The sequence below is a fragment of the Apium graveolens genome, chromosome 4, assembly GCF_009905375.1.
Source record: "Apium graveolens cultivar Ventura chromosome 4, ASM990537v1, whole genome shotgun sequence".
Taxonomy (NCBI): Eukaryota; Viridiplantae; Streptophyta; class Magnoliopsida; order Apiales; family Apiaceae; genus Apium; species Apium graveolens.
The window spans coordinates 306,846,618-306,859,954 of record NC_133650.1 but is presented as its reverse complement, the minus strand read 5'-3'; the positions used below and the strand labels follow the sequence as shown (position 1 = coordinate 306,859,954).

Sequence of the window (13,337 nt, the reverse complement as noted above, 5' to 3'; positions counted from 1 at the left end):
CTCTATTTTTTTTTGAAATGGAATCCTTTCCCTTTATTAAGATAGAATAAAAAATATTTATGCGTATTCAAAATAATACCAGTCATAAAAATAATTAATTTAAAAATATGTTTTTGAATATCCGAATTCACATTCAAATGCATGTAATTTTATACGATACATAAACTCAAGTGAAGTACACATATTGTCAAGGAACTAGTTATTCTAAAGTCTCATGATGTTAGAGAATAACCATTTTTAAGATCCTATATTTTAACATTCCCCCTCACCCCGGGTGCCCATTTTTGGATCGAATAGTGGATCACAGAATCCTCACCATCGTGATACCATATTAAGGAAACAGTTATTCTAAAATTTCAAGATATTAGGAAATGATCATAAAAACAGTTTTTTATATATGACGTTTGACTTTTGGGCACACATATTTAGGAGGGTTGACCGCATAACTAGAATTATCATTTTTAAGAAATTCTTTTTTCGAATAAAAATATGAGATAAAAACTTTTATTCACAAAAAGATTTTTTTGAAAAAAATTATTTTAACTATATAGTCAAACCTCCTATATATGTGTCAGAAAGTCAAACGTCATATATTAAAAATCAGAGGGGAGTAACGTGTATACCTAATATATATTTTGACAGCGGTTAATGAAATGGTCCCAAACGCTCGATAGTTGACTCCAGTCGTCTTGGTATTTCAAGGACCACTGATATTTAACTTTATGGAAATTGTTTTATTTTCTTTAATTTACGACCAAACTATTTATTAAAGTGATTTAAATTCTTCTAACGCATATTACAGCACTTAAATGGTTATGAATAAATAGTTTGAGCAGTAGTTTAACAGGGCTTGTAGTGTAACAGAGGGTACTTTCTTGCAGGCCTATAGCGTAACCAGAACACCAACTACAGCAAAAGCCTTACAAATACTTTGAACAAGCAATGTCGTTAAAAAGGACCACCATATTTTAGGACCGGTGTAGCAGGATTGTAAGTGTTCCGTTACATCTTTCCTCTGAATATTTGTAGGAAAGACAATTTTTGCGGGTAACAAAGTTAATCATTTCGTTAAAATTCGAACTCTCGATATTTTATAGCGCTGAGAGTGAGGCTGTAATTTGAGTCGGGCGGCTCGCGAGCTCGCACGGCTCGAACTCGTTTAAATGGGCTCGACTCGGCTCGTTTAGTTAAATGAGCCGAGTTCGGGCAGAGATTCCGGCTCGTTTAATTACTCGAGCCGGCTCGCCTGACTCGTTAAAATCGGCTCGTTTAGCTAAACGAGCCGACTCGACTCGTGAAATTAAACGAGTCGAGTTCGGGCAAAGGTTTATGCTCGTTTAACTAAACGAGCCGGCTCGGCTCGGCTCGAATTACGCCCGCCCGCTCGAAACTCGGCTCGCTCGGCCCGAATTTTATTTAACGAGACGAGTGCGGTACCGTTTTAGATTTTAGGTTAGCGTTTCATCCTAATTTTATTTAAATAAATAAATTATGTTGCGAGTTTATATAACTCATGCATATGAATCTTGCGTATTTAAATTTATGCAACAATCAATTAAATCAAATAAAAAAATTATTTCGATAAAGATTTCGGAAATCGAAACTAATCGGTTGAGCTACCGGTTTGTGATTAATTTGGCGATTTTTGAGAAATTGAATAATTTATCAGTGATTAATTGATTTTTTTTTTAAAATCGACCGATTTTTATCACAGAAGTTGTTGACGGTGAATCTTTACGGTGCAACGGAAATAATGTATTCACCTACCACAAGAAACCGAGATTGGTTGTGATACTATCTTTGGGTTTCAATGCAAACCAGATCCAGACCATTGTTAGCTATAAACTGGACCACCCTATTACATTGTTGCAGATTTAGAGTGGTCCATTAAGTGATCATAACAATAATTTTAATCATCAAAAGTTTTAGGTAATGATTTGGGCCCCCACAATTTTTCAGTACCTTGAATTTTTTTCTTTTGCCTTCAATCTTTTTGTTCATACAAAATCTTTTGCATTGGGAACTGAGCCTGGTATAACGATTTTCTCTGTTTAAAGCTTGATATTCCAATGCGTCGTGCCCTAGTTATGGACCTAGCTATATATGTTGTCAAACACACAATAATTCTCAGATTCAAAATGATAGAATATAGTGTTTGCGAGGATGTTGATTGTTCAAATTTACGATGGAAACACGTACGTGTGACGGTGTTCTAAAAATCGATTGACTCGGACCAGTTCGTGAGTACTCAAAAATCAGCCACAAATCGATTCGAATTTAAGTGAGTACTCGTATAACGAAAATGAGTACTCGAAAAATTGGTTGATTACTCGAATTTTGGAGACATAACTGAACCGATTTTCGAGTTTTACAACTTTGACGTGTGTACATGAATGATAATCCTCTTAGAAAATTCCTCACTTTTGTTATATTAAAAGATGATATATCATATTAGCTCATTGGATATTTAAATGCAGGAAATTTCCGGCTGAGTTAATTACAATTAGCACCAAATAATTTTGCATCTTATTGTATTTTCTCTAAGTTTTGTATAATTTTTTAAATCACTTTAAAAGAAAGGGGCCTCTACAAAGATATATAAGCCCAGGAAAGTAGTGCAAAGTCCACTTTGTTATATTTTGTCGCCTGGTCCAATCGAAAGCCCATTTAATATAGTCCAGTGAAAGTACTCATAGGGTCAAAAAGAAGCCCATTATAAGAAAAATGACCACTTGCTAGTTGCCGCCAGAGTTAGTTTGTTTTATTTCTTTAGATTAATGATTTAAATTCTTTAAAATTTTAATTATTGAATTTAAACTAGAACAAAAAATAAATGAAAATTCCAATTTTTTGAAATTTAAAATGTATATGGGAGTATATGTTGAAAGAGGCAAGTACTTGCCACTTTAACTTTTCATTATGTTTTGCTAATATTGTTGTTACATGCTTGTAGCTTTAATTATTTGTCTAGTTTCTAATTCTCCAAGACACACTTAAGATAGTTAAATCAAGCTTAATCACAAGTATTTTTTCAACACAACTGACTATTTTAGAAGAAAGTCCAATTAAGCCTGCTCTACATAATTTAGTTTTAAAACACATCAAGGAATAGTATTTGCACTGGAATTTTTAATATTATCCTAAATTTCTTACTGGTTGGGTTGTCAAAAGCACTGAGATCTTGAGAATCTGGTAACACAATGTATTTGAAAATGACAGAGTTAGTGGCTAGATAAGCTTGATTAGTAGATTAATTCATAATTTTCAATCAGCTTGTGTTGAATTTCTGCACTCCTTTACATTCTCCTTTTCAGTTTAAAGTATAAATTATAAACTTATAGTAAACCAAAAAATTTAACCTGCCTTTTGTATGTTTGAAGATAAATTTAAATTATCATTTTATACATACAATTTGTCATTTTTTAGTTCCATTTTTGCTTGACCAACTCTCCCCAGTTAAGCACACTCATACATCTCGATCCATGTCATTGACAAGATTCGAACCCTAAGTAATATACGAGAGCAAGTGAGATAAGGCGATACCGATACGACTAGTAAGAGAGGAGTAACTTGTAGACAACCTGCAGCAAGTTGTTACAACGGTAGAATTTTATGTAGACCCTTAATGAAATTTTTGAGAAATGTAAATCTTGGATTAGTTTTCAGTAGGACCGTGATGTCGGAAAAGCTGGTCTACAAATATCCATTTAGCTAAGAAGTTTGGTAGAAGGTTAAATGGTTATGCTGCAGTTTTCTCTGAGTCCAATTACTTCAGTGATTTGGTACACGGTTTACTTTTCAACAGGCTTCTTGTTAATTTGCATCCAAGCTACCAAACCTATCAACTTAATCATCTCGTTTAATATGAAAGGATTTTACAAATGTATATGTAATGGCTGATATCAAAATCAGACACATTGATATGTCAGATATGATATTGAATTATAAATATGTGTTTAATCACCGTTAAATGGCTTAATTTATGACAGGAAAATTATGTTATCATTTATCATTCAGATAAAAGTTCGGCAATATGATTACAAGTACCCCCTTATTATGTAATGTTATCGTTTATCTCATTCAGTTGAAAGTTCGACAATATGGTTACAAGTTCCCCTCCTTGCCACGACTCACTTGCGAATAAAGTACATGAACCTCAGAACTCATCACCAGATGGAGAGATGAATGGCAATTAAATTTCGTGTACATGAGAGAAACTCAAAAAACTTAAAGATGTCCCAAGGGCTCTTGATACATGCATAGAATGGAATAAACAAGCCGACCAATAAACTGTAATGGAGTACTATCTAAAGGAAGTGTATAAACTAATGAAAAAGATAAAGGGGGGGATAGCATAGCACAAGGATATAAAGGAAGAAGAAGAATCATTCTACTACTGTCTCCACATTTCTATTTGCTGTCAGGAAAGGAATCTCTACACACATACAGAACCACATGATATATAATATCACAATCCCACATTCCCAAAATCCCACTCACTGACTAATTAGCTAGCTAGTGCCACTGCACTTATCTGCTTAAGCAATGGCACAAGAGCAATCTCTGTAAATTTTATTGTTCAAGTTAAGTCTTACATGGGAGAAGATCTCTGCAGAGTAATTGTTGCCAACCAATTAATATTGATATGGATATTATGTTTTAAACATGGTATAAAATTTCATCTTAATTATCCTATGACAGCAAGTAAATATGGTACATAAATATTTTAAATTATGTAATTTTTGCAGTTCTAATATGAAAGTTTTAGTTTTTAGTCACTTGTTTAATTAAAAAATAAAAATTAGATTCTTTGTATAAACAAGATATATAAATAAAAGGCCGCCTAATATCGGCCACCACATGTTATATAAGACTCATCCACGTATAAAAACAAAAATAAATAAATTAATAATGTCGGCTATCAATAGTTACGATAGTCGTCTGAGTAACTATCAACACCGATTAATTTTGTCGTCGGTAAAATTCTGTTTCTTATAATGTCATGACTCTAAATTTTCATTTCTAAAAGGAAAAAAGATCTCCTATTTAAGCCAAAATGGCCTATGAAATATACACAACATTCAGAAACCCTAGACACCAATTATGACACAAAAAATTGGAGTGTATATACACTAAACATTCCCAAACCCTACACTAAATATTAAACTAATATAAGCAACTAGTTACAATCTATGTGTGCAAATCGACAAAAATGCCCCTATTTTCATTCGCATAGAAAAAGCCAACATATGGAACCACCAAACGCACCGTCTTTCTTGCTTTACGACCATCTTCAAAAAGTTTCTTATATTTCATCTCTCTAAACTTTGAAGAAACACTCTTAATCTCTCTCTCTCTCTCTAGCCTAGCTTTAATTCCCCTTTTGCTTCCTTTATTTTCCTCTTCTTCTTGTATGGATACTGCTCAGTGGCCACAGGTAAATTAAAGCCAAACATGTTTTTATTAATTTCTTTGCATGAAATCATTATTCCTCCCTTTTCTTCTCCTTTTTGCTTTGGGTTTTGTGAAAAGAAACATTTATAATCTGCTTCACCAAGAGTGGTGTAATTAAGCTTTATATTTATATAATCACCTGTTTTTTCTTGAGATAGATATGATTATGTTGTTGTTTAGTTGCAGCTAATACATCAACTGCTCCCACTAATTAATCAAGTTTGAATTTTGAAAAACTTTAATTCATTATTTAGTTCTTGAAAGTTTAAAGTAAATAGTATGCAACAACTTCACTAGCTCTCTTCTTAATTGCTCTTGTTTCTCTTTTCACCATCTGATCACAATAAGAGCACTAGATGAAGTATTCTTTAAAAATGTTTGTTTTAGCTTTCATTATAACCTATATGTGTAACAATAGGTTTAAATACATATATATGATAGGAAAAGACCGTTTTTCTTGAACTGATAATTTATATGATTCTAGTTTTTTGTTGATTATTATGTGATCATGGATTTTTCTTGGTCTTGTGTTTTTCTTGATTTTCCACCAGGGAATTGGAGTAGTGCAACTTCCCATGGATGGTAGTAACAATAATTCTGAGGCAATTGTATCTGATAATCAAAGGAGTAACAATACTGAAAACAAGGCAGTTTCAGCTCCAAGGCCACAAAAGCCACAAGCTATAAACTGTCCCAGGTGCAATTCAACTCATACAAAGTTTTGTTACTACAACAATTACAGCCTTACTCAGCCAAGATACTTTTGCAAGACTTGTAGAAGGTATTGGACTGAAGGTGGATCTCTTAGGAATGTTCCGGTTGGCGGTGGATCGCGAAAAAACAAGAGATCTTCATTATCATCCAAGAAGATTCCAGAAAGTACTATAAATTCTCATCAAAACCCTAATTTAGTTAAGATCTTCAATGGGGGTAGTCAAGATCTTAACCTAGCTTATCCACCAAGAAACTCTAGCTATAACCCTACTACTGGCATAGTACCATATGAGTTTGTTGAGTTTACTAACTCTACTACTACTTCAACTCACACTAATTTCTCGCAGTATTTGAAATCCGGAATTAATGTTGGAAGAGGATTAAGCTCTTTCATGTCTATGATTCCTGTTTCGGATTCGGATGCTTCTGGACTACTGTACTCATCATCAACATCTGGATCAGGCCTGCCTTTTCAAGAATTCAGTAAAACAAGTGGGCTTGATTTTTCGATAAATCATCAATTAGGGTTCGACAATTCTGGAGGATATGGAAGTTCTTTGCAAGCAGTCCATCAAGAGAATAATAGTAGTACTAGTAATCATGCAAAGCTACTTAATTTTTCTATTGAGGATCTGAAACAGCCTGCTGCTGTTACAACCAATGGTACTAGTAATGAATTTACGGAGCGTAATGGGGTTACTCATCAACAACAAAATGATCATCTTCAATCTCCTGGATTGATCTGGAATAATGGAGACATAGGTGGTGGAGCTTCATGGTAATTATCACTCGTAAACTAATTGCAAAATTGTTCCATATATTATACGTGTGTCCGAAAGTCGTGCTTGACGAGCTAGTTGGTACACTACAAGAATCTCTGCCAATTGTGACATGATCAAAAATTTCCCTTTACAACATGCAGTTTTTCTTGTAGTGCTATATATCAGCTATAGATCGCAAATTGAAACCTCTTGATCCAAACGAAAATTAAAGTTAAGGTTTGTGTACTGCGGAAACTTTCTGAGTTTTGTGTGACTGATCAAGTAGTTCGAAAATGCTGTGCATATATGGAATGATTCTGCAATTTAGTGTACGTTGGTAAGTTTGGTGAGTTGTTTGAAGATTGATTTGATTTTAACATACAATTCTGTTATTTAATTTACCTTTGGGCTTGGTCTTGAATTTTTACAGTAGTTCTACCTTTCTTCTCTTTCACTAGCTACTTAATTATTAAATATATATTTAATTTTATTGTTTGTTATATCCTGTGTATTTCATTATTGAGTGAGCAAATATTAATGTTGTAACTTTCAGAAACCCGAGTAAATTTGGCGCCAAGCATAATTTATGTAAGTACATATTTCATAATGTGTTCAACTTCTCTGTAATGAACTTTACTTTATAATTGCAAATGTTAAGAGCTTTGTTAGATTAGCTATTATTATCTCTGTATTGATATTGTTGGTTAAGTACTGAAGTTTACTTTATAATTGCAAATTGCTATTGTATCAAGTTCATTAATTCCACAAAGCTGTTTTCTTTATCATCTTGATTCTATTAGCCAAACATGTCAGAATTACTGTCAGGCATTGCTGATCAAAGAATATCCAACTTTTACATGTATGTGCCTGCACAGAGGTGTACTCCCTCCGTCCCAATTTTGACTTTTTGCGGTCAAATTAACCAACTTTGACTGAAAATTACACATTGTACATTATCGAAATATTTATAAAAATTATATCACTAGAAAGTATGTTCAATATACTTCAATATATATTTTTCAGTTTTTCAAAATAATGAAATAACTAGCTTTATTACGCGTGCTAGCTTTCTTAATATATAAATTGCTATTTATAAAAAGTGAAACTAGAAAATATTGATGCACGCTGATGCTAATGAACAACAAATGCAACATCATGCTAAACTAAAATCACGTGTACACCATTTTGTATGAGTTGTAAATCAACTAGTGCAACCTGTATAAATCTACGAGATATTCTTTCTGGGCAGAAGATAATACCAGTTTTAAGGGGTTTCCATTATCTCACTGCAAAGTATATATATACTCAAATCCGCTTTACACAGCATATTATATTTAATATACCACCAACCAAATTCAAGCTACCTAATTAGCTATATCATTTGGAACACAGATTCAGATATGGCGATACGGGATATAACACAAAAGTTGGCTAATCAATAAAATGTATTCTTGAATATGAGACTCGATGAATAAAATAATAGCAAAAAGAGTAAATATCCCCGATAAGATTTGTATATATAAAATTCTTAACATTATCATAAGTTTATAATTACTGAAAATTTAATTTTTCAAGATAAGTCGAAAACTAATAAAAACTCAGTCAACATTATGTTAATCTTTTAATAAATATATTATTCTCCATTTTTGGTTCATCAAGAAAGAGGTTTGCATTAAAATACTTTATAATTAGCTTAAATAAAATATTATCTACTCCCTCCGTCCCGGCCAATTTTTGACGTTTGTTTTGGTTTGGACATGTAGGCTAAGAAATATGTATAAAGTAGTGAAAAAGAGAAAAAAAAGTGAATGAAGTGGTGGAACCCATTGATTTTTAATATATAAAAGGGAGATAGTGGAGTAAAAGTAGTGTGAAAAAGAAGAAAAAGTGAGAAAGTGGTGGGACCCATTAACTATTTTTGGTAAGTTTTGAAACGTAAAGAATTGGATGGGACATCCCAAAAAGAAAAGTTGTTAAGTCACACACTGTAGAGGGGGTGAATACAGTGTAAAATACAATCAAATCGAACTTTAATATATTAAGTAACAGAAAACAAACTTTATTGAAACAATAAACTCTGTTACAGTATGAAACTGTTACCTCTCAGTGATGAACAAATATCACGAGAGCTGCTAGGGTTACAATAAATAATCTTCTCGAATATGATAACACTTATAGTGTAAACCCTATGTCTGTGTTTATATACTACACAGTTACAAGATAATCGCTAATTGATATGGAATATAATTCTGCTTCCTAAAATATATCAATCAGATATCTTTTTTTCCAAGTATTCCATTCTTCACGGAACTCCTTCTTCATGCATATCTCTTCTTATATTTATCTCGATCTTCTTTCCTTTAATCAGCTACTGTCCTTATCTGAACGTCCTTCAACACTTAAGTTCTGATATCTAACTTCTGATGATTATCTCCTGATAATATAAGTACTGATATCCTTAAGTCCTGACTTCCAGTATAAGTACTGATTAATGGTTAAGTACTGACTTGTCCTGTTAAGTAAGATCTGAAATCTAAACATAAATCATATTAGCCATGACATTATCAAATATATCTAACAAAAGTGTAAAGAAATGGTCGGGACAAAGGGAGCATATTTTTAGTTGGGCTCTCTCTTTTTTTAGTTGGGTCGAGTTAGAGTCATGTCGCCCTGACTTGGTGATTAGTCCAATGTTGTTTTAATGCCGACTATCCACTTGGTGAGTTTGATACGCATTCAGCCAAGTCGGGGCCTAGTCGTCAAGTTACTTTCTAAAATATATTGATCATATACAACTTAACAAAGAATATCTAAAAATTATTTTCTAATCCTATTTTTTGCCTAAACCTTTTTCTATTCGGGACTTGTATATTTATAGTCTAACATGCATGATTAGTGTCCGTTGATAAGCAAATTTATTTCGAATTGAATCACACGAACTTTCGAGTTTAATCACTCGCTTCGAGCTTACAACTATTTGCAACCCACTACCCCAGCATTCCCCGACGCTCAGCTATAGTGTCTTGCTGGTGTTTACTAGAGTCTGTTGGGCTTTCTGAGCAGTCTTAACGATGTGCGATAACTCCTAATAATCTCCCCCTCCCACATCGGACTCGACACCCCCCGAATCTTCCACCTGATTGTGCGATTAGCTGCCCCTGGACCCATACTGGAATCCTTCTGGCCTTCTAACTCCCCCTAGGCTCATACTGCACGACCCACCTGCCTTTTTCCTAGGTCCATTCCGGGAGCCCCGTCTGAGATTATTTTTGGACCGGTATAACCTGAAACTCTGATACCACTTGTTAGGTTTCCTAAGCAGTCTTACCTCCATATTAGTATGATATTGTCCGCTTTGGGCTGAACCCGCACAGATTTGTTTTTGAATCACTCCCAAAAGGCCTCATACTAATGGAGTTATATGACTACTTATATTCTAACAATCTGCCCATCCCACTTAATGTGTGACAACTTCTAACGGAGTCCTCCATTACTGTGCTTTATACTAATATTGTTACTGAAGACCTCCATTGTTGTGCTTTATACTAATATACATAGTATATAAATGCCGGGGAAAAATAATCGGGGGAGGGGGCCTGTGTGAAATCACAAAATTACGCCCGTGATTTTTATTTTAATATAAATTTAAAGAAGATATTCGGGCAACTATCAAAATATGTAAACAAGAAATATATTCCTTCAATTTAGTTAAAGTAAGAAGCTCTTCTCGCATATTAAGAGAAGTTATTCTCGTATTTTTTTTTCTACAAATAAACTGTTGCTAAACTTTTCATTTTTTGAAGCATATTTTACAACCATCATTATTTTAATAGAAATCTTGCAAATATCAGACATATTTTAAGTAGAATATTGCCAAATATTTTATGTTCTGCAACGTGAATATGAATGTTCTGCAAACTAAGTATGTTATGTAGAATAATATGTTTTGCAATATTTCAATTGGAAAATCTATGAGATTTGCAAGATTATGAGTAAAATATTGATATTTGCACAATATTATTCACAAAATAATAAATTTTGCAATGTTTTATGTAATATATTACTGGCAGAACATATATAGACTCTAGGATTGAGTGAAATAGTGAATTTCATAGAATTTTACTATATATATATATATTCGTTGAACTTAATTATACATATATATATAGTCCTTTCGGAGCCCTGTACGGTGGCTCACCCCGAGCTCCTCAAGAACCCCTCTCTTAATCGATTTATATATATATATACTTGTTTATAAACTACTAGGGTTTATTTTTATTTCGGTAACTCACATTTTGCAAAGCTGTAGTAATGGAAATAAGAAAAATGGCATTCTCACTTTGCTGGAAATATTTGTACAATAATCCAGTTAGGGCGTTACCTGATTGGAGTATGTTTGATGTATATGATTGACAAGGACTTGGATCCCCTCGGAAGAAGTCATGGTTTAAGTCTTTTAGATATTGTTTTAGATTATGCTTTTGTTAGAATATGTAAATCTTGAAAGATTATTTTATTGATTTGTCACTCTCTCCACGACATTATAAATGATATTCTGTATGTAGTAATGTTGTGTTCGATTGGTCTTGGTATGAATCAAATGGAATAGTTTAAATGAAAGGAAATTAATAAAAATTGAAGGAAAATTTGGAAAAATATGATAAAAGTCATGAAGAAAATAAATATAATAAGAAATAGAGCATTTCATTTCACATTGAGTGTTTAGTGTTCACATTATAGTTTAGGTAGTTAAGAATAAAATAGGCCAAAAGATCAAAATTTTAATAATTTAATCATTTTATACTTTAAATCTCTTTCATTGTATTTAATTCATATTAACCAAATATAACATAAAGAATTTCCAATGGTTTAGCATAAATATTTGACTAAAATAGTATAAATTATTGATCTAAATTTTTTTGAACCTGTTTAGTACTATAATAAAATTAATTATAATGATCGGGTAAATTTCAAAATAGTGTTTTATTATTGTCCAAACTTGTTATTAACACTTTTGGGAATGAGATGGCTCCTAATAGATAAGGTTGCTATTTAAATAAAAATTAATGTTATAATATCAAAATAACTCTCAAAATAATTTTAAAATACATATGACATATTTTAATTGATATGACTTATATTAACCGTCCTTTATATTTATGGGAAATCAGTCGATAACAAATCAACACCTCAAAATCACAAATCAACACAAATTTTGATTTTTTTGTGATCTCTAAAATTACTCTTAAATATAATATGTCTATAATAAAATTAATTATAATGATTGGTTACATTTTAAAATAGTGTTCTAATATAATCCCAACTTGTTATTAACACTTTGGGAATTGGATGGCTTCTAATTGATAAGGTTGGGTTGCTATTCAAAATATAATACAGGACTACAAATTTTTAGCTAATTGAAAAGGTCATTACGTAAAATTATAATTTGCATGTGGACTCTTAGATAAATTGTTTTCTTTTCTTTTCATCGGAAATACTCTTATTTTGGTGCACCTTTTAAGTTTCACATTATTTCAAGAAAAAAACATTTCAAATGGCACGTAACCGATTAAAATCGATCATAATATCACTTGGTGCCTCATTTGTACCCTGATATCACTTAGAGAAGTTTCAAATTAATCAACATAACATAAATCAAATAATAACACATAACTAAATAACATCGAGCATAACATCCCCTGGGGTACCTCAGTAGGTAGCTCTGGTATCACTTCAGAAAATAACTTGAACTGATTTATGCATATAACCAGCGATTTAAGATGTAAAAATGGGAACAAGGAATGTCATAATTGCATGTCACGTGGATATTGGTTACCATTCAACTTTAAACTCACATGCTGAACCCAACTTGCACCCTCATGTTTATACAAATTGGAAACATATTGCCTTCAATCAAGATCAGAGGGCCACAAAAAAGGTTTCATAATGCACTTTGTAATGCACTTATATAGATGATTGAATCTCAGATGTGCACATGAGTATGGACCAGGTGACCATCAGGACATGTTTGTGCACGCGGAAGTGTAAAGCATTGCAAGGCTGGCTTTTAGTTAAATATATGAAATCAGTTGAAATTCCATGCTTGATGTTTATCTCACATGCTAATTGTCAAACAGGGGAATGTGGAACAAGTCATATCCGGTGCACAAGACTCACACATTGATAGTTTGATAACCATGTCTATATATGTTTTTTAAACTCAGACCTACCAATAGCAAGTCCGCCAAGCATGACATTCCGATGTGATTTATTTAATTCGATCAAGTTATTATCATTATACATGTTCCGCAAACGAACACTACCCTTGTATAACTTGGATGGTTTGATTGGTTGACATCGTATAAGCCGTTTAATAAAACTTGCAGGTCCGTCTAAGACTGTCAAACA

The 13,337-nt window shown here is 32.6% G+C and overlaps 1 protein-coding gene across 2 annotated transcripts; it reads left to right on the top strand.

Moving 5' to 3' along the window:
* The first annotated feature begins 5,282 nt into the window (after positions 1–5,282).
* On the top strand, positions 5,283–7,429 carry LOC141721553 (dof zinc finger protein DOF3.7-like). Of its 2 annotated transcripts, XM_074524505.1 has the most exons (3): positions 5,283–5,437; positions 6,006–6,151; positions 6,233–7,429. In XM_074524505.1, the coding sequence occupies exons 1-3, from the start codon at positions 5,414–5,416 to the stop codon at positions 6,948–6,950; spliced, it is 888 nt and encodes a 295-aa protein (XP_074380606.1). In that variant the 5' UTR covers positions 5,283–5,413; the 3' UTR covers positions 6,951–7,429. The 2 variants fall into 2 exon arrangements, with proteins under 2 accessions (XP_074380606.1, XP_074380605.1); XM_074524504.1 differs by having other exon boundaries at positions 6,006–7,429.
* The last annotated feature ends 5,908 nt before the right edge of the window (positions 7,430–13,337 follow it).

Coding starts and splice junctions, on each gene's coding strand:
- LOC141721553 (XM_074524504.1), top strand. CDS start 5,414: ATGGATACTGCTCAGTGGCCACAG. Junction 5,438..6,005: donor ATACTGCTCAGTGGCCACAG/GTAAATTAAAGC, acceptor ATTTTCCACCAG/GGAATTGGAGTAGTGCAACT.